At 39.6% G+C, this 21,695-nt stretch overlaps 2 protein-coding genes across 2 annotated transcripts; one reads left to right on the top strand and one right to left on the bottom strand.

The window, feature by feature from the left end:
* Positions 1-1,294: 1,294 nt before the first annotated feature.
* Positions 1,295-17,493, top strand: LOC135165080 (uncharacterized). The gene is made up of 5 exons (XM_064126022.1): positions 1,295-1,901; positions 11,904-12,136; positions 15,442-15,557; positions 15,850-16,189; positions 16,530-17,493. Exons 2-5 carry the CDS (start codon positions 12,104-12,106, stop codon positions 16,740-16,742), a joined length of 702 nt encoding a protein of 233 aa, XP_063982092.1. The 5' UTR covers positions 1,295-1,901; positions 11,904-12,103; the 3' UTR covers positions 16,743-17,493.
* On the bottom strand, positions 16,647-20,599 carry LOC135165066 (BTB/POZ domain-containing protein 1-like). The gene is made up of 4 exons (XM_064125999.1): positions 19,762-20,599; positions 18,846-19,559; positions 16,868-18,401; positions 16,647-16,689 (listed from the first exon to the last, which is right to left on the bottom strand). Exons 1-3 carry the CDS (start codon positions 20,022-20,024, stop codon positions 17,687-17,689), a joined length of 1,692 nt encoding a protein of 563 aa, XP_063982069.1. The 5' UTR covers positions 20,025-20,599; the 3' UTR covers positions 16,647-16,689; positions 16,868-17,686.
* Positions 20,600-21,695: the final 1,096 nt, after the last annotated feature.

Raw genomic sequence — 21,695 nt, 5'->3', positions numbered from 1 at the left:
ATTTCATCCTTAGGTGATTCGGAAAATTGAGTGCCCTGAAACGTCACTCTGAGCGGAGCCGCCACCCGGAGACGCGTTAATTTGCATTTGCACGCGAGCCGGCTTTTGCCTTTTACCCATGTGTGTTACGGTTTTCTCAACGACTCTTTCATTTTATTTTTTCTCTCCCTCATCCACTTGTCCCTCTCGCTCGTCCCTGTGTACTCGTTTTCTCTCGCACTCCATAATACGGAGTCGAGTACGGCGATGCACTTGAGACGAGCTTGAGCATATCGGCGATAATTAATAAATTTGCCGGCGCCGGGCGTCGCGTGTTCCGGTTCATTGCTGGGTGGTGTTCTTTTTTTGTCTGTCTTGCTGTCGCGACAAAATAATTAAAATACAACAAAAAATATCGAGGGGTTTAATTATTTTTTGTTGTCACGTTGGGTAAAATTGAATATCAAGTGAAGGATGAACTATTTTTTTTTTCTTCAGCATCATTTGACATTGATTGCCATTCAATTTGTCATTAGTCACGGAATTACTTAACAGGAATGCCTGCCACTGTGAGGAAGCCTTGGAAATTCATGGTAGTCGATGAGATTTAGCTCTTGAGATCTGGCTCTTGAAATTCTATAGACAATTGTTGAGTGCATCTGGGGAATTTTCACATTTTCTAGATTTGTTTGTTCTATCACTGGCTATAGATCCGGACTTTACCCTATCTATAGCCAGGTGTATTCTTCTACAAATACTCTATAGCCCAATCCCACCCATACCCGGCCTCCCCTCATTAACCCTCCCCCACCGAAAAAAAAAAATCCTCCCCGTCTCCGAGTCACGAAATCCCCGGACTACACGCAAAGTAAATTAAGTGAGAAGTGCCGGATCCAAAGCTTCTGCCTCGTTTTCTCATGCATATCCACTCAATCCCCGTGCATTCACTCGTCTCATTTCAGAATTGGCGTGTATAAAAATGTTTCCCCGATCAGGGTGGGGGTAAACGTTTTCAACATCAAGGATTCCCTCACCAGGTGTAACGCGAGGGCCCGCAATGTTTTCAAAAAAAAAAATAAGAAATAGCTCCCGCCACCGGCCGATCATTCGACAAAAATGAATAATTCCGATGACGAATCGGTTGGCAAAATCAATCAGCCCTATTTCCCCACCGAGCGGGAATTAGCCCGATAATGGGGGAGGATTATTCCAGCGATCAAGTGGATTTTGCGCGCAACGGGGAACCCAACAAACAACCAACTAAACGCCACTGCGCGCCCGTTCAAAAACCTGGGAAGGTTTTAAACCCAACAGAAGTGGACTCTGGCAGACCAAGCCGCCACGGCGACGAGTCCCCTCGCCGTCACTCGCGTGGCCATGCGTTGCTCACTGTGGTCCGTACCATCTTACGAACGCCACTGTAACCGTTGTACGTGATTTTACCTGCACGTCACAATGTTTAAAATATAAAATTGCCGGAGGACAGTTTTCCCCGTGGAATTTCCCCGGTGCGCCCCAAGTCCCAAGTGACTACGAATTTTTTTGCAAAATTCAGGCCGATTAAAAAAAAAAATTTCTGGTAAAAAAAGTGCTGGTGAAAAAAATGATAGTGATAGTTCACCGATAGTGATGTTCACGATTGTTCGCGATGCACTCGCGAGAGTGGAAGCGAATCGCGAAATTTGTGGCCTCGCGGAGTGATGGGATAAAGGGTGGGAATATCGATGAACAGGGGAAGTACAGTAGTTATGGGAAATTTTGCGGACGATTGTTGTGATAAAATATGTGTTGAGTGTTACGACGTATTGTGTGAGTGATATTTTTTTTTTCTTTCATGATTTTAGTCTCCAGTGCTTCGGAAATTCATGGACATTTCATGAGGTACCGTGGGGACGCAAAAGAAAGGAAACGCAACTTAACTGGTGAGACTGTTTTTCACAGACTTATCATTACGTCTCCCTCTCGCATGTTTCGCAGTTTTTTTTGTCTTTTGATCGGGGAATTTTTTCCCCCATGATTTCCATATCAAAACGGTTATTGGTCAGCTTTCGAACGAAGGCTGGCCTACGATCACTCGGAGAACGTATTACCGAGTGAATGTACTAGCCCTGATTGACCAATCCGTGAGCAAACACCGATCGGTTGTTCGTACGTACAATTTTTCGATTGAAAAGGAGAAAGAGAGAGATGGAGTGATGGATTGATCAATAATCAAAGCGAATAAAATTTGAGCGGTTTATCACGGGAAATAACGAATCTCGTTGTCTCGATGAATGATCGGAATAATTGTTGCGCATGCATTAAAGTGGTAAAAACAATCGATTTTTTTTCATTGGAGTGCAGGCAAAATGGTACATGATGGAGTACTCCAGTTTTCAAATGGCATATACATGCGGCATGAATATTGCGAGTAATATATAGCACGTGCGGTCACTGATAGAGGAAAATCGCTGGCCGTGTATGACAGTGAATAAATTATTTACATGTTGTCTGACAAATGCTAATGTTTTAACACGTCGCAACTCATGGTAACAGCGGTGAGCCTAAATATTTTGCAATTCAAAGTGCTCAATCAGGCCTTTATCGGTTGAAAACATTGATTTCACGGGGGACAGTTTGATTTTTTAACTGAATTATCGCGCGACAATTTGTTCAAGTCAGAATTATTCTGGGGAATGTCCTATACTTTTGTGTTACATAATTTTACCTCAGCTTTTTGCTGATGCACACGTATGTGCGAATATTCCAAGTTTTGATATTTTACCATTGAAAGTGCTCAATCAATGATTGATTGACGGAAAAATATTGATTTTAAGTGGCACGCGGCAGTTTCGAATAAATTAAATATATTAATTATGTATTCCGGCGAATATACTCAATACCTTGATATTCCACATATTCATCACGAGTTTTTTTACTTGCAAATGCAATTTTTAGACGATTAAAGGTATTCGCTATTATTTTGATGATGAAAAAAATGAATGAAAAGTAACAAATCCCGATGTTCAGATATGCCGCGAGTGAAGGGGGTGAGATCGTAAATCGTCGTCTCTCACCCGTCTTCTATACCACTTGGTAACGCCCCGTTAACACACGGTTTTAACCACAATTTAAAACGCCAATTCACCGAATTAAAAAAAAAATGAAAAAATAAGAATAAATGAAAATTGTGAGGTTTATTTCATGGGGGTTCAGATTCGATACCTGATTATAGCCGCTTGTGTAAACATTACATCCATCCAATTTATGGGTTACATGGTTAGTTTAATTCACGGGTATTTTCGTTCCTCATTTCATCGGCCATTGGCAAATGAAATTAAACAAAGATGAATGTCATATTTTTTCATCAGGTTATTGCAATTGGTTTTGCGAGCCGACACATAAGATCAGGAAACGCGCAGCAAAAAATCATCGTGCGGTGATTTTTAAATGAGTTTTACCGCTGTTCAATCAAGTATTCGATGATTAAATTTGTTAATTAATTATTTGATTATTGTTTGAATATTTATAGCAAATAATTCAGTGTCCCAATGTCATTGAATCGCTCGAAAAAACTGGCAACAACATTCAACGAAAATTGTGCGATTTATTCGTAATATTTCCTACATTTATTTAAAAGTGAACTTTCTATTTTTTTTTAGATTTTTAAAATGTCATCCATAAGGCAAATATTGACATTCACTTCAGACAGTTTAAATAATAAAATCATTGCAAAATGTCCGGAAACGTTGGCTCCAATGGGGCGTAGCTGGGGTCAAAGTACTCAGCTTGACAATCAAAGCCCGAGAGATCAGTGAATCTTTATCTTGATCAATCACGAAAAATATTTCCCCAAAACTGCTCACTCTCCCTTCCCCATTGACGTGTGGTAAAGATAGCCTTCCACCCCAGGATTTCCACGATTTTTCATCCATTCAAAACTCCCGGAGTGTGGAGAACTGTGAATGACATTAACCAATGCCCCGGGACCGTTGAAATGGTAAAGACAGTTTAAACGAACAAGTATTTCCGCGTGATGTTTATATACACGGGTTATTGAACACGTAGCAGACAACCTTTAGTGCCACCCTTCCTCCCGAGTGTTTTATCTCCGCAATCAAGTTCCTCTGAATGTGAAATGCTCCTCATTTCGTGCAACATCTCTGTTTAGACCTCGACTTCCGTTTTTTTTTCCGTCCAAAGTTGTTACCTTATAGTCAGCTCCGGATATTATCATTAACGAGGCTTGAGCGACAAAATTCCAATCATTCACAACTTTAATTCCTGATCGATTCCAATCGATATTATTTTATATGGCTAACACTGGTATCGCTCATAAAATATTCCCGACATATTTCTCGTGGTTCCTACGAACTTGATAACCTCCAGGGCGATTGTCTTGAGACTATACAAAACTTTAAATTTGTCTCAATACAAAAATACTATATTTCGAAATTTCCATTGGCAAACTCTGCAAATTCGTGTCAGAAAAATATTTGATTGGCAGAATTATATGTTTTTCTCCGTCCTCATCGCCTTAGGTATCGGATAATGCGCTTTGAATATTCCAGAACGATTATTCCGCTCGGCAATATATTTGCGATAGAAGTGGCCATACGAGGTGGACGGTCTCCCATGTGTCAGTGGTTGTATTAAAATTTTTGCATGTAAACAACCTGAAAAGTGCTGAAATTAGCGATTGCGAATTTTCATACTTCTCATATACCTTTTAATGCCGGAATTATCCCCCATCTAGATGCATCGGCGGAGTGGACATGAATATAGATATGGAATAACAGTGGAAATGTGAACGATCGAGACGATCTGGCCGTGTATATCACCCTCGAGCTAAATAATCCGAGGATATAATATTTTTTTCTTCTTTTATTCCCCATGTTTTGTTCTCATACATTCTTGATGGACAGCGCACCTGCCCAATTTGTTCGCACTGGTCTTTTTCTCTATTCTCTAACCGCGTAGAAGGCACTAATCACGTTGATATGTTTCACAAATCACGCGGCAAAACGAAAGTCACGTGGGAGATATGATTCTTTACGGCTGTCATTTAAGCTGCGAAAAAATTTCTCTTAGAGTGTTTCTCGTGGGGGTTTTTATTGGGAGGAAATAAAAGGTTCCTGAGGACGCAGGGAGGCTTTAACGGGGGTTTTAATGGCAATTTTTAACGGGCTACTGTCAATTAATGCGGAATTTCGGGTGATGAGACTTTTTTGAGCTTCTGGGTCTTTTTCTCCATTTAAATGGCTTTTTTTTTCATTGAATGAACTTAATTCGAATCAAAGCTTTCTTTAGTATTCAGCAATTACTCGCAAAGATTTTTTTTCTAATCAAAAGGGTGTATATATAGCCTTCAATTTAATTAGAATAATTTGAATTATAAATGTTATTAAATTTTTTCTCAAAATATTCGTTATCAATTAGTTGGAGGAACCGCTGGATGTTGGGTCGGTCTGAATTAACGATTTCAAAATTTGAGGGAAAGGGAAAATGTAAATTTGAAAGACTAGAATTTTTATCAACATCATCACTCGTCAGAACAATTTCGAAAATATTATGAATGAACTGGACGGATAGATAACTCCTCGCAACAATAAATAACCCAGTCAACCCGTGACACCTCTAATAGCTACCTTTTTTCCAAGGGCAAGAGAAACGTGGAGAGCCCTCAGTCAAACGGATTTCTGTTGACCCGAGGATTATCGCTAGAAGGACCGACATGATCGTCCGATCCTGGGTATTATCCGGTGTCGTATCTCCTCGGAAGACGCGTTACTTTCTTCAGAAACTCATCCACCATCTCGGATTTATTCCGAGAATTTCCAGCATTTTTGGGTATTCCGAGGGCTTTTGGAATTTTCTAAAAAGTGAGCCTTTCACCGTGACAACGTGCCCTCGAATAATTTTGGGTGGAGATCAAAAAATCACTGGCGTCGGTGTGGGTAAAATTACCTAATAGACATTGTACGCATTTTAATCACCTCCTCATGAGACATTTCATCCCGAAAACTATTAGAGAGTCACGTTTATTATTGTCATATAACAAGTTGAATGTGATAATCGCGGATGAGAAGAGTCCATGCGGTAATAACTGCGATTAGAGAGTACAGAGTTGGAAATTATCGAGTATTAATTCAACTTGTTATCAATTGAATTAATAGCCGACTCAATTAAATCGACATCAAGATGACTTCCCTTCTTCATTCAGGTTTTTTCTTTGTACTGAAGTCCCTGCGTACACCTTTATTTGCTCAGTTGACAAATGATCGTTTACGCAAGAAACTGATCACAGAATTAACAAAAAAAATTCAATATTTTTTATAAATAAAATGCGCAACAGGAAATCAAAATGTGAGATATAAAATGAACTCTTTTCAATTGTCAAATCTCCGGAGAAATTGACCTGGTCCTGACTCGAGTTATTGCCCCCCGAATTTGACTGATTTTTGGTTTCTAGATAGAGGGAACGTGTTTTACGGTTCGCGGGCCATCTTTCATCCCAAGGGTTCACCCATTGAGTAATTTATTTTTACGATAATAACTCTTTTTGTCAGAGTCCGTGAGATTCCAGGCACAAGCTATCAATGAATATATTGTTACTTTTCGCCCGTAAAGAGCCTCGTCAAACAGCCCATTAGGATAATTATCGGAAGCATGATGTGAGCGTGAAACACTGAAGAATATTCTCGCCATCTTTGAACAATCCATTATCCCCTTTTACTTTTCTGAAGCACGGTTTTCCTCCGACATTACACTTTTCAAGGTTGAACCCCCTAATTTTCTATTTTCACCGGAATTTGGCCATCGAAAGACTAATATTTGAGGTGTTCTGTAGCACTGCAGGCACCGTTTCACGCAAATATCTTCATAAATAGGTCAAAATGTGAGTCAGCTTATGCATTTCGCTTAAATGTATACCACTTAACAATGTACAATCACATATTCTAATATTTAAAGCAAATATTTTCGTTTTTTCTGCGAAGGGCCTCGTTGTAATTCCCAAAATGTAAATTTCCACCTCTCGATTGAGAATGTAACGCGCTATATATTTTTTAAAAGTTCTTTTTCGTCAAGAGGAGCCCACCCAGGGATGATTATTTCTCTCGTTGAAACCTCACTCATTACCCTCCCAATGAATCCCCCTTTCATTGTTAATTTTCGTCCTCTCAGCTCACCGTAAATTAAGCCATTTCCATTTCAAAATAATCTCCTCACCTTCCTTGGACAAAGAAAATTACCCTCAATCCTAAAACCCCCCACGAAAATACCAGAAAATTATGCACTCCACCCTCGAGCCCGTAAAAAATTGAAATTGCTTGAGATTGTGATCAATGGAATGCGTCAAATCGATAAATAAAGCGAAAGAATCGGGTATAAATTACACCCGCCGTTTGAATATGAGGCCTGGGTATCAGCAAATTGCGGATATTTTGTCTAGAGGCACCAGTACCGGCAGCATAAATCATTAGTTCGGTTGCATACACCGCGACTTGTGTTTATATTACTCGATTTTATTTCGCGCGAACGCTCTGCTCCCAACGATATGCTCATTTATTCCGAGAATATTGAAATAAAGTGTAAAATAATATTGTCAACAATTCTCGAATGTGCCATTATCCCGTGGCGAATTTTATCGCTCAAATCCACGCCAGTTATTCATCTGAAATCACAATCTGACAGATGTGTCGTGTTGGTCCTTTCGGATTCGTTATAGGGGCGGTTTTTTTTTTGAGTGCCTCTCCTGCCAGGATCTGTCTTACCTTTCATGCTGCTCATCCGTGTAATACGGTAAAGCGATGCAGCAGATTTCATACGAGCGTGAAAAACCAAATTGGATGCTGTTGTTCAAACAACTTGTTATCCGAGGTTTTTTTTTATTATATTTTTGCCAGATCCATTTTACTAATCCATCAGATTTCAGGTGCATTCTTCAGTGGATCCTCTTCACACTCTTCATATTGTCATAATCATAATTACGATATCGTAATGAAGACATTCCAATTAAAATTCTACTTAATAAATATTTTATAGAAACAATCAATCGATTTTTCATGTGTAATAGAAGTAATTATAATTAAATATGAAAATAAAAGATGACATAATTATTAAAACATCGAGAAATTACATATTTAAGAAGGTTAATGGTATTGGAATTACGATAATGTATTTCATAACATTTTGCCACGTACAACGATAATCATCGTAATTACAATGAACATAGATTGGAATTTGAGTAATCCCGGAATGCTCATAAATTATTCATCCCCTTTCCCATTCATTTAATTATCCCTTCAAGAGATTACACTGTTGATTTCGTGTCTTATTTGAACTGTCCGTCGAGGCGTCGAGTGTGCACTCGGATTAATTCGAATGACCAGGCGAATTTCTGCGCGTGTTTTATTCACAAATAAAAAACACTGGAACAACAATGAGAGACACTTTATTATCCAATCACCGATGAACCATATTCTTCCGCAATGTTGTTGAAATATCTCATTACGGGCTTTACGCACGATAAATGCGGGTTAAAAAACTAGTAAAAATGGCATGAATATCGCTTTTGTAATAAAAACGGTGATTTATGAATGAAAATATCGTTAAACTATCTGGCGCTTCGGAAAGTGTTACTGACATTTCTAGTTTCCTTACGATTTCGAGATGAAACTCGGTGAGGTTATTATATATATATAATGTAATAATTATGCCATCTATAATTGTAACTTTGCCTAATATTGCAATTAATTAATCAGCTTATGCTCAAGAAACATTTCATTTATCTACAAAGTTGAGGAAATTAGAAAGAACATTTAATATGATAAGTAAAAAATTCTTAATGGAAATTTTTCCCCAAAAAAATAGTATAGGCTGAAAGGGGCCCAGTTTCGGCCAATGCTGGCCTATCCTCGGCTGTCTGCCGGCCATATACCAGCGAGAACGTCTTCTGTTAAGACATTTTCAATGGAAATTTCTCATCAGGAATTTTTCAAAGATTGTTCACCCAATTATTTTTCTCTTTCAATTGAAAAAAAAAATGAGTCGAGAAATTTGAACCTGGGGATTGTCATTTTTTCCGTCCTGTCGCTGGAAATTCCCCAAATAATTGCTCTTCCTGTTTTGACAAGGAATTTCACTGATCGGAGCCCCAGGAAAGAACTGAAAATTTCCCGATGAATTTTGTCAATGATACACGAGTTCATGTACCTCGTGTTTCCCCATATGTTCGAAAAGAAGCCGATTGGAATGTCGATAATAATTGAGTATGCAAATCTCCAAGTTGACCGGTCATTTAATGGCGCCAGTTACGACTGAGACTGCTGCTACTGACTGAATTTTCGTTGCTCCCAGTGTTATTTTTCCCCCTTCATTATTAATATGTTTTCTTTTTCTCCCTTTCACCTTCTCAAATCAAATGCCGATCGCGTGCTCAACACCCAGTGGCACATTTATAATCGGCATCGGCAAGTCAAAGATATTCTCCCCACCTCCTAGTTCTCCCACCGCCGCTAACTGCCTGATTCTTTACCATTTTTTATTCAGGTAGATCTCTCAGGAAGAGAAGAATATTTTCTTTCTCATTTACGGTGCCACATTTTTGTCTCCGGCTGATCCAAAAATATCATAATATCATAATATATCGAAAATAATATACACAATATATTTTACATAGTGTAATCTATATTTAATTGATCTAAAAAAAAATAAAAGTATATATACATATGCATGAGCGAGCAAATTTTCCCATTTATCAAGAAATAATATATTTCCACAAGTAAAAATTGTTTAAAAAATTCCGAAAAAATATTTCTCCTTGAGATACTCATCATTGAGATATTACGAGATATGCTATGAATAATCACCCGCCTACGACATTTTCACGGTTGTCAAAATCATCTCTGAAACTTTTGTTTATTTCTCTTCCCTCCTCATCTCCCAGGACAGGACGTTACGATTTTTTCATCACCGAGACAAATACATGTGCCTAACAGGGTGTTTCAAATTATCCGTGAGACATTTTTCTCTCCTCTCGTTCTCCAGCATCCCTTTACATCCCTATCCTCAATGATGCATACACTTTAGCACGTCGTTATCGATAACGAAAACCATGAACTGGCAGTTATCAGCATTGATCCTTCATTCACATCCATCCATATCGGAATAAAACGAGATTTTTTTATCCACTCATTGTAGCTTCGTGTCGAACATGGATAGGTGGGTAGACTGATATGAGAAAATTTCCTGGAGGTATCATCTACTCAGCTCTGGTAGTGCGAAAAAATTTCAGGTGCGCAGAGAAAAACCGGTAAATTCGAGAATTTGTTTTCAACTATCGCAGGGAAAAATCGTCGAGGGCAATATAAAAATTTCTGGACGGGTCTTAAATCACTGGACTGGTAGGTAAAAGTTTAAGACTATCCTTAAAGCCCCTAAGTCGTTTTTTACTTATCTCCCTTTACTTTCCCTGCAACCTTGGAGCGCCCCGGATGGCCGGGAAAGTCCGGCGCGTTTTGAGGAGAATCTTTTCCCTCGTACACCGCAGTCACTTTACACAATCAAAGACATGTGTGCAGACGTACTTGAGACATGTATGTCAACCAAATCACATATTTCAATAATATTTATTTACAATTTTCGAGTTATGTACGTTAATTTTTTTTATGATGGGCAAGGAGAGGGAGAGAAGGACTGGAGTTGCAAAACGAGGAAGTGACCGTTTGTAACACTAAAAAAAACATAAATAAATGCGAATGTTTAAAATGTAACTAAAAAATAAGAGAATAAAATATTTCGATTCCCTCCTATTTATAATTCTCACGTTCAGCTTTCTCGATGAATTTGAAAAATCTTGAATTTATTTAAAATACTTCGCTATCGACTCCGACGCATAATTCGACCGATTAATTCCAATATATATACATATATATATATTTCCACTTGATACCTTGACACGAGGACACGGGAGGGTCCGCCTAGTTGAAATCGTAATGCGATTAGTATCATTAAAAACTGTTGAAATTGATGTGTGCGGTTGTACTTTAAAGATGACGATAAAAAAAACCGTCTTCCCCGGTACTAATGCTGTCCGCTTTCACGCCTCGTCCAGAGTACCGTGAAATTTATCAAATTACCGCGCGGTTCCATGTGCATATATATATGTATGAAGACAACCACATGGGGTCTACCACAGGCAATCAACAGAATATCATAGATAATTATAATAATGTTGATAAAATTTCAGAGGAAAAAAAATTTCGGTAAATATACATATCCCAGCCCAATACAATTACATTCTCTCCATTATACTTCATTTACTCTTTTTATTACTTCGATAAATAATCGAAATCAGTGATACTTGCTCTCAGGATTTTACCCCATTTCGTGGTCATTCCAATTCAATAACTTTCTTTATAGACAATTTGGCATTTGTCAGACGAAAAAAATCTTGACGACGTGAAATTTTGGAATAATTAACGTACAGTGGAGTAGACAACGGACATTAGAAACCACCATTTCGTCAATAGAAATAGTTGAAAGTAGGCGGGTAGTTATAGTTAGTGAGAGGCGTTGCTCCAACATATTGAGCCAATCCATGATTTCATTGGAATGATCAAAGCTACGGGAATGATCGGATAGGGCGATCAGTTAGTCAACAGACAGTGGGTCAAATCCCTGGTAACACTTGAGGGAAAATACTTTCTGTACGATCCCACCCAAGGAGTTCACACCGATTGCCTCTCCTCCCTGCGTCCAACGTTCCATATATAATTAATAATTCATCTGCGAGGCAAGCGATATTTTCATTGGGCCATCAACCACTCAATGACGATTGAAAGATTGAAAAAAATTGATTAAAAAAATATCGCGTTATTAACTTCGCCATTTTAAAATGGTGTTGATTAAAAATTTTAGTTAATGTGTTCTGGAATTTCCAGATGAGTGGAAACATGCCGTCAGGACCCAAATACCGGATTAGGAAACTGCACACAGGGCCGAACGGCCCTGTGCAACTACTCAGGAAGAGGAAAACAGGATTTATTAAAATATAAATAAATCCCCCGGAAATTTACCAAGTGGCGTTGATCCGGCCAGGTGATTAGGTTCTACGGCCCTATTGCTGGCCTGGCCAGCTACTATGCAAATTGCAGCTCTTCGTATTGCTATTGCGGTGAGTATAAATCATAATGGAAACTATTAAGGACTCGGCGAAATTGAAATTAAAATTATTCTATCAGACCCTGGCATTTCCGTTTCACCTACGAAAAGAATTCTGAGACGATAAATTCAATTAGATTTCCGTAGAATCTCTATTGAATCCCAAGTTAACGTTCCGAGAATTAATTACAAAGAGAAGAACCCTAGGGGAAAATGGCGAGAAATAAAAAATGGTAAAATTGGTGGAGAGAGACTGAGAGATTCCAAGGGAAACAGGTCAATGAGTTGAGAATACATTGGCTGACACCTTGGAAAAATGGCCACACCCCTGCGTTCGCCCAAATCGAGTAATTTCATAACAAATGTTCGGCCAATTTTAGCTTTCCAAAAAACCCTCAGTATTCCCCGATTTTCCTCACTCGAAATCCACCTCAACCGAATAAATACCGCAGTTGCTCCACTCCATAAATTTGATTAACGATCTCAATATATTCCCCATCACCGCAGTCTCTAGCACCAGTGGGTCACGTCCCAAAACGTCCTCACCTCCGCAAATAAACAATAGGGAGAGAAAAAAAATTTAACGAAATATTGATAAATGGACGAGAAAGCGTCCGGAAGTCATCGGTTATGAACGCAACAACCTGGCACAACGTCAACCTGGTTATATCGTTGTAACGATCTCCCGGCATTCGCATACCATCGTTATCTACATAATATCACGTGTCGACGTGTCTGTGCACAACTCCAAAGGAATCTCGATACTACATACCTCTTCCTCAGGCTACTGACGATATTGATAAATGATAATTATCGAGCAACTGCCGGCAGGGCCCCACTATACTTGTCCACGCTCCAACAATTTGCGATATATGTATTAAAAGGAGGTGGTTGAGGGAGTAGTGGGGGAATTATAATTTAATAATAGCACCTTACCAACATCATCAACTCTCGACAGTTCTCCGGGGGTACCTTGACCACTGCATCTGCTGGCTAACCAACTAGTTTTTCGATGATCACCACCTTGATCAGTATTCAGTATGCTAATCCCTTTTTTATTATACGCGCATGTACTTTTCTTTTGGTTACATTGGATTTTTCGGGTAATTATTCCAGGGCGTGATGACGTGCTGGCGATTTAGTTGTGATGATATTACAGAGTAATTATGGGAGGCGACATCACTTGGAAGAAGGTGTTATGTCTTTATAGATTTTCTAAAGTAATTGGATGATGGAGAGATTTTTTCGTCTCACTGGAATGTCATTTGGATTAATTCAAAGTACATTCTTCCCATTATTATATAAGTGGGCCAATATTGGCCGCACCGATCATTTGAATAAATCCAAACTCTCGTTAACTATCGGGTTGAAACTATTGAAAAAAATCTGAAGAATCCTCTCGAAAAATTACTGGAGTTTGTAAACAGCCGTTTTTTTTTTCCCAGGGAGAAGGCATTCATCCGAGGCCCAACACCTCTAAGAAAAATTCCACAATAATTAATTCCCCTCGATGCCGATGAGTGGAACTTCTACGAGAAGTTGGTATACCACAGAACCTTGTAGTTCTGGACTGTTTAGACAAGCAAATGCTTGACGCGTCTCATGATTGACATGTGTAAACATTTACTTAGTCACCTTGGTGTGGTTTCGGTTCTGTGGATGATGGTGTAGATGTATGAATTCTTCGTCCTAACAGTTATGACTGAAAACTTCATAACGAGACAATTTTTACCTCTCACTCTATCAAGACCAATGACCCGGTCGACCAATGTGGCTTCCTAATCCGTGGATAACTGGAAACACCTGGCAGTGGTGGAAGGAAACGAGCGTGGCAAGCTCATCACGACATTCCGAATATTCATTCAATAACAATAAATAATCGTTAATTCGATGATACGATAGCTGATTCTGCACGTGGAGAACTCATCGTGTTCCTGTATTTCATGACATTTCCTTCTCGATCTCGTACACTTCACAGTCCAACGATCGTACAACGTGTTATCCTATTGGTTGCTAACGCAAACGGGATATTTTTAACGTCTCGTACTTTTTATCTTCGCAATGTTCCATTAAGTATATTACTCGCGGGTAAAAAACAAACATTCCGAGGGACCGAACGACTTCTATTTTTCTCTTAGTATCCATTAGTGGTCTGATGATCCTATAAATTTTACGGAAAAAACGACTTCGCTTCAATTCGTTCGACTTGTTGAATGGAAATGTACTCTACGAAAGCCATTAATAAAGTAGCAAAATTTATATTTACAAAAACTTATCAACAAACCACTAGGCAGGTGGTAGGACACGATAAGTTGGCAATGGGAATGTGTCAAAATTTATTGTAATATTTAATTAGCTCCCTTCAAAAAGGCAGGCTGAAATTTTGTTGTTAGGAAAACCGAAAACAATTGAAAATAATTTATGCAGATTTTTATGACTTTTTTCCATGTAATGCCCTATCATCCTTAAATCGTGATCAGGTTTTTTTGCCCGGGACGAGTGATTAAAGTGATGCCCAGTGCTCAGAAGAAATCTGCTAACACTTAATGGCTTGATTACTCCACACACGCAGAGCTATCATTCAGGGTCAATACTTACATTTCAAAGTGACTGGTTTTCGATTCTCTAGCTACCCGGTGAACCTGCTGCACCGGTGAGGACGACGTTGCATCTAATCGTAAAACAGCCCGGGCGCATAACCGAGTGTGTAACAAGACAAGAGACAACGATCGCATGCACCGCCGCATATGTATTTATACGCGTACATTTACCTCTTTTTTTTTCGTGTTATTTCCTCTTTTGGTGTCATATCAGGTTCATTAAGTCAGGAATGTGAGGCAGCGTGGAAGAATGGATGGAGCAGTTCGCCCTTTGAGGACGTCTGATAATTACCGGTTCTAGGGGAAATATATTATTGTGTAGATAACAGTCTAAAGTGTTAGATGGGGTTTCATGGGACATATTTTCCCCGAAATGCTGACTCTAATATCGAGTTTCGGGAGATATTCTGTTGGAATTTTTATGAAATATTTCCATCCACGTGCAGAAGGTCTATGAACTGATCATCAAGGGAAATTATCTCACGGGAGAAGACATTTTCTCGTAAAATTACGAAATAATTCGGGTAAACCGGAATAAGAGATCATTGCTCCAAAAAACAAGGGACTGTACATGACTCAGGAAAATACTGCTACCCAAAATACGTTTTCGGTATTTCTACTGAATTACAGCCCCCACATCGGAATCAGGAAGAGGAATTTCCCCTTTTATCGTTTTCCGATGAAAAATCTTATAGTGAAAATTATGATTTGTTCGCAGGTGGTTTGGTTGACCGCATTTATGTGGTTGCGGTTCACAGCTGCCAGTAATATTACCCTTTCAATAGCGTCCAGAAATATTGAAGAGCATTCATTGAGGGACCACAATCCCCATCGGTAAGTTGACTGAAAATCGCGAGTTCGATAAACATTGGAATTTTATTTTGTGACAAAGCAAATTTTATTATAAAAAATCGGCAATGTAATAGGTGACAGTTAGGACTTTGACCCGTTGATGTCACACGGATATTTCCACGGATATTTTTTTTTCATATAAATTGGGCGGCTCCAAGATTTTTTTTTCCAAATTTTTCAAAAAATAAATATATCAAATAAACATAAATGATTTTTTCGCATAAGCGGTATGAGAAATTTTTCCAACGTCCCTTACCAAACAATTTCGATACAGAATTATAGAAAAGCGCAGTCCCTCCTTCGGATTGACATACCGAGAGATCCAGAGTGTTTTGCGGCGCGAGGGCGGCGAGGGCGGAAGTCCCGTGGAGTGTTGTCCCACGGTTGAAGAGATGATTGAACCCACGGGTGGAAGGAACCGCCAGGGAGCCGGTGTTGAGCTCTACCGTCACCTGGAGATTGCCCAGAGATTCCACGAATACTCGTGCCGCCCCGACGTTCTCGACAAGCCCTGCAGATTTGTGGACAAGAAGCTTATGAACCAGACGAGATGTGTCCAAAAATTTTCCTACTCCTACGCTATCGTTGGAGATCCTTCGGAATTGCATCAGTGGGTGAGTCTTTTTATTATATTCTGACATCACATTACTATTTTCAAATTTATCGGCGGTGGGGGACGGTCAGTGTTTAATTGAGAGTCAGGGAACTTCTTCGACGGTCATTATGAGCATGAGGGACACCCCGTTGGGTGTCTCTTCCTCTTTAATTACAAATGATCTGCAAGAAAAAATTATTTATTTATTTTTTTTTTAATTTCCATTGAAAGAATGAGAAAAATCCAATACCAGAAAAATTCAATCTGAATTATTTAAATCACCTGACACCAAAATAAAGATCTTGTCAATAATGAATACTGCGCAATTGTTACTATTGATTGTAATATTTTTTCCTCAGAAAATCGACAGACTGGAGCATCCACATCGTCACAAAGACCATCACGTACTTTTTCTCGGTTCAGGTTCGCCATGGCGACTGGATCACATACGGGTACGAAGTGGTTGCAGTTGTGAAGTCTTCCCCAAGCCGAAGAAAAAAAAAGCGACAGGACTGAGGTCTAAAAAAGTAAAAAGTAAGATGAGAAAGCCACGAGAGGAGGATTTCTCATGAAGTTAGTTAGTTTTTTTTTTAAATAATAAGAAATGGGATAAATTGTTACCAATGAATATACTAATGAATATTATGAGATGACATTAGGATATCTATAGTTGGAAATTATTCTATTATTTATTTACCGAGAAGGATGTAATTTACGATTATTTTGTTTCATTCTACGAGTACTACATGACATGGAATGAACAGCTCTTCATTCTGCTTCGAAATGTGAAGATGGACAGTAGTTAAGATAATTTTAATGCGATTCAGTGCGATTAATTCACCGTGGCCAGTTTTTACTGTTAACGTTTTGTATATGAAATTCATGTATTCATGTATGTAATTAGCATATTAGTTTGGAGATTGTAGATTCCATGAGAACTACGTGAGGAGTTTTTTACCCTGGGGGTTGGACGATGTAATAGTAGTTTCCTAGATTGAAATGATACAATTAGTTTGAAATAATAGAGAAATTGATATTCATTCGTCTTGCAGGACTGACTAAATTGAGTACAATATTGTTTGCAGTGCTACAACGCCAGATATTATTGCTAAAACTCAGTACATTATTTACGCTAGTTAAATAATACAATTGTCCATTACTATAATGTAATTGAAAGTCAATATTTATTTAGCAACTCGTTGAAGGTGTTCCCACGATATTACGCTTTTTTTGCATTGAAAAATGTTCCAAAAGAGAGTCTCATGGACTTTTCCAGATTATTTTATTTCGCAAATCAATAAATATATTTTCGTATTTTTGGAATCTGAAGTGTGTCATTCATTACCATGCGACGAAAATATTACCCTCCTCTAACTCCCCTTCTTCAGGAATTATTCTTTATCGAGCCATAATCAAGGTTTATAAAAAATCCACAGAGACGAGTTTCGAGGGAATTTCATTTATTCATTACATTAAGATATTCAATTCGTAAAGCGTATACATATTCACGGAATAATCATGTGTAAAATATAAGTTCTGGAATTTGTCCGTCTTCAATAGTAGTGCCATTGTTATCGCCAGCGGCAAAGCTGAACTGAAATTTCACTTTTCCCTTATCAGAATCGCAATCAACAGTGATAGATCTCATCCCCTTCGTTCCATAATAGGAGTCAGGTCCCTTGAACGTGGCGGAAGCTGTGTAGATAGTGTTAGGGATGATTTCCATCGGCTCTTTAAACATCAACCGATACGTATAGCTGGAGCCATCGCAGCTGAAGTTTGTGGAATTAGTCGCTATAACTTTTCCAGATGCAGTGTGTATTAGTTCGATGAGGACTTCGTACTCGGCTGGGTCGTAAACACTTCCATAGACCCCATAGCCAACCAGGAATATCCGTCTGTCCGTGCAGAATCGAATGCGATCGTTGGTGCCACTGTATCCCCATCTGACATTGGTCTGTTGAAATCTGCAAACTGTCAGCTCTTTCCCCATCATTCGGCATCTGGGCATCGCCTCGAAGCCCACTGACGGCTTTGGATTCACCGTGAAATACAGGAACAGCGAGACAACTTCGCGATCTGTCAGGAGTCCACATTGAGCTGGACCCAGTGCAAATTCTTCGACTGACATCAAGGGAAAGCGAACGAGGGAGAGGGCCCTTCCCAAGACTGATCTTTGGTTTTCAGGCGTCACTGGCAGCTGTTGCCTTTGACACTCAGCCTCGGACCATCTGAAAGGTGCAGGGGGAATGTTGTAATCAATTTTATAAATTATGAGGGATATGTCATGAGAACATCTATAGGAGAGAACGAGGGAAGAGGAGACATGGAACATGACCTTTGAATTTTTTTTCGCTGCGGCTTTACCTCGTTTAATTTTTACTCGCTCTCCATTTTCATATCTAGCCTTTTAAAGGTCTCCAACAGCGCTGAGCTTTCAAACTCATTAGAAGGAGTTTTGGTTCCTAAAGGTTATTTGAATACATTCGTGTCTACTTCTAAGACATGAAAAAAAAAAGAAATAATTTATAATGGATATAAAATTCTTTCGAAATCCAATAAATCGATTAGCCGATTTCTGGGGAAGCTCAATCATGAGGAACATTACCTCAATAATGTGAAGGTTAAAAAGATTCAAATCCCCTCACCCCCTATCATAAACCCCCCAGAATCACCTGACGACAGCCTGAAAAATCTTGGACTCCCGAATCTTCAGGGTGTCCCTCCCCAAGACCACCATAAGCGTATCGATATCAATATCAGCAAATCCATCAGCATTGAGGGCATCCTTAGTGAATTTATCGATAGTATCGAGGCACACAGACGCCAGTTGTGGCTCATCAAAGAGTCTAGCCTGGGTCAGGAGCAGAAATGCGTTATCACTCGTTAAGTGGCTTCTCAAAAAATCGACGCAGTGCTTTTCCAACGGAGAGACCGCGTACTTCTTGGCGGTGTAGAGAGTAGTCATGACGGTTTCTGGGTCTATCTGTATTTCATCAGTATACAGGAATAACAGGACAGCAAGGAAAGCCGCGGGCTCGACGTCGGGCACTTCGACCTCCGCTGAGGCTGTGGCCAGAGTTCCATTGAACATTGCATCGAAGACAGCACTTCCCGCTGACAGAACCAGCTTGTGGGCGGGAATTCGTTGCTGTTGGGCCCCCCTGCCGACCAGAAATCTCACGTCCGAGAGGATTTCGTTATTGAATAAGAAAGCGAATCTCTCTTTCATGGTGGTCTTGGTTCCCTGCCAATTGTACAATTGGGACGATGGCATGTGTGGGTCATGATCTTGGGGTGGGGCTCGAGGCTGAGCCTGTTCGTCCTGGGAATTTTCACCGGAAGATCTCGCCTCCACGTGAAGGGCATTCGCTGAATTACTGGGAAGACTGGAAAGAGGAAGAATTCTGTGATGAAGTGGCAAAACGAGGTCAATTATCTTATCTCCACTCTCAATTTTTTATAAACAATTGGGGCTCTAGAAACAATGAAAGAATTCTCATGGAGACTCTTTGCAGAAATTATTTTTGATGCAGAAAAAAGTATTACGAAAATACATCTTCTATTCGCTGTCGAGAACAATTTACTCACTGATTACGAGAGGATGTTGATGGCTCACTGGGGCGATTCAATATCCCCAGTGACTGCTCCTCATCCAGAGAGAATGTCACAGCTCTTCTGGCATTTGAAAACGTAATGTTTCCGATGTTCTGCATGTTTTGCGGGGAAGAAGTCGCGACCCTCTCAGCTGGGCCTCCTTGAGTGTCATTTGGTAGTAATCGTACTTGCTGCAGCCTTCCTGAGATGTTGGCACTGTCTTCCAAAGCCATTTGGTAGTCCAGGTGACGAATCATCTTTCGAAAACCCCCAAGACGACGTTCTCGTGTGACAAAAAACGTGTCAATTCCATACGAGAGCCAATTGAGGCTCCAGTACGTTAATTCCCATCAATACTGCCATTGAAGTGGTATTTTTTTACAAACCCATGATGTAATATTTACGTTCCTTTATCCTAACCTTCGCACAATTGTAATCTCGTATTTAATAACCCCAGGATTCCAGAATCAAGCGACCGAGATGATTTACACGATGTGTTCGTTGTGGGAAAAGCTTTGTCTCTCCGGAATAAGTTCTGGATCGTTATCGTGAAGTGTTATGACAATTGAACAAATGTGATCCTTGTCAAATGTCATGAGCGTCCACTCCACCAAATAACCCTAATGTACTTATCCCGCGGGGGGTTGCAAATGAAAAAACTGACGAATGTAAATGATTGTGCGTCATCAGTGCATCGTTGTATTTGTATTAATTTTCTTTGTTACCCCGTTGACAATTAATAGACATCATTTAATGCCGCCCAGGAGGCTGGTCGGTGTTTAATGAGCAGGGGAATTTCCTGACAGCTTCCACAGCCCCCAGAATCGACGGTGGCACCTGTCACTGCCAGGGTCAGTACTGACATTGGCCTGCGCCTCTCCATTAGTCTATCCTCTTTATTAAAACAGTCGACAATATTAGTACTGACCCCGGGGGTGAGAGGCGCCACCGTCGATTCTGGCAGCTGGGGTGCTGCCCGACAATTCGTTCCCTAGGGGAAATTTATTGATGGGAGAGGTAATTGCAATAATAGTCATAATCGATCGTTTAATAATTTATTCTATAGAATATTGAACTGTCCGAATTATTTATTATTCCACAATAATAAATCCATCCAACTACTTTTTTGTAGAAATTTGTTGATACTAATTGTTGCGATTTCTTCGTGCGAATAAAAAAATAAAAATTGGCGCCATTATTAATTTTTTAAATGTCAATTGTCATCCGGAGTTGTCAGGAGTCGCCAAATTTTGTTAGGAAGCTCAGAATTTTGGAGGTTTTTAGGTCAAACACCTCCGGATCCCGATAATTTATCAGAAATTTCACACGAAAACACGAATCGCTTGTCGCAATTACATAATTATGCCGGGTTATTACATAATTAATTATTTATCGCCACAAGACTGGCGATTAATTACAAATGCAGACGCCCCTGACACATTGTCCTCCATTGAAACTTCCGCGAAAAGCGCAGCTCTTGGTGCAGCCCAAATTACCGAAAAAGCAACTCAGCACTTGGCGACGTTCGCGCGAATAATGAAGATTCGCTAGAACAAGAGGTGGGGTATTATTGGTCGATACGACCCCTTCTGTGTCGGAAAATTTCTGATTGTAGAGGGAAATTATGGGACCTGAGAATTTATTAGTCCGTCGGGAAGAAAAAAACCACTAGGTCTTCATTTTGCGGAGGACAAATGTACCTGAAACAGCGGCAGCTTCGAAGGCGATGATCGCCACCAGAAGAAGGAACCACACTCTGGATTTCACCATGACGGGGTGTTATGTTTCCGTAATCCTCAGACTTTTGACGGATTCTGCTCTCAAAGTCTTGACTTATATAAGGAGAAACGTATGCGCGAGGAAGAGTTAATTTAATGTATCATTTGTGACAGCCCACCCTTCAATAATTCAACGAACTTGAGTTTTCT

The sequence above is a fragment of the Diachasmimorpha longicaudata genome, chromosome 8 (assembly GCF_034640455.1).
Source record: "Diachasmimorpha longicaudata isolate KC_UGA_2023 chromosome 8, iyDiaLong2, whole genome shotgun sequence".
In the NCBI taxonomy this organism is placed as follows: Eukaryota; Metazoa; Arthropoda; class Insecta; order Hymenoptera; family Braconidae; genus Diachasmimorpha; species Diachasmimorpha longicaudata.
The sequence above is the reverse complement of the archived record's forward strand: the minus strand, read 5'-3'. Positions and strand labels throughout refer to the sequence as shown.

Bases quoted from the DNA above. Each gene is read 5' to 3' on its own strand.
- LOC135165080 (XM_064126022.1), top strand. From the start codon at position 12,104: ATGCAAATTGCAGCTCTTCGTATTGCTATTGCG. The intron at 12,137-15,441 runs GTGAGTATAAAT...ATTTGTTCGCAG, and splicing joins CTCTTCGTATTGCTATTGCG to GTGGTTTGGTTGACCGCATT. The intron at 16,190-16,529 runs GTGAGTCTTTTT...TTTTTTCCTCAG, and splicing joins CTTCGGAATTGCATCAGTGG to AAAATCGACAGACTGGAGCA.
- LOC135165066 (XM_064125999.1), bottom strand. From the start codon at position 20,024: ATGATTCGTCACCTGGACTACCAAATGGCTTTGGAAGACAGTGCCAAC. The intron at 19,560-19,761 runs GTGAGTAAATTG...TCCTCTTTCCAG, and splicing joins TCAACATCCTCTCGTAATCA to TCTTCCCAGTAATTCAGCGA. The intron at 18,402-18,845 runs GTGATTCTGGGG...TGCACCTTTCAG, and splicing joins ATTTTTCAGGCTGTCGTCAG to ATGGTCCGAGGCTGAGTGTC.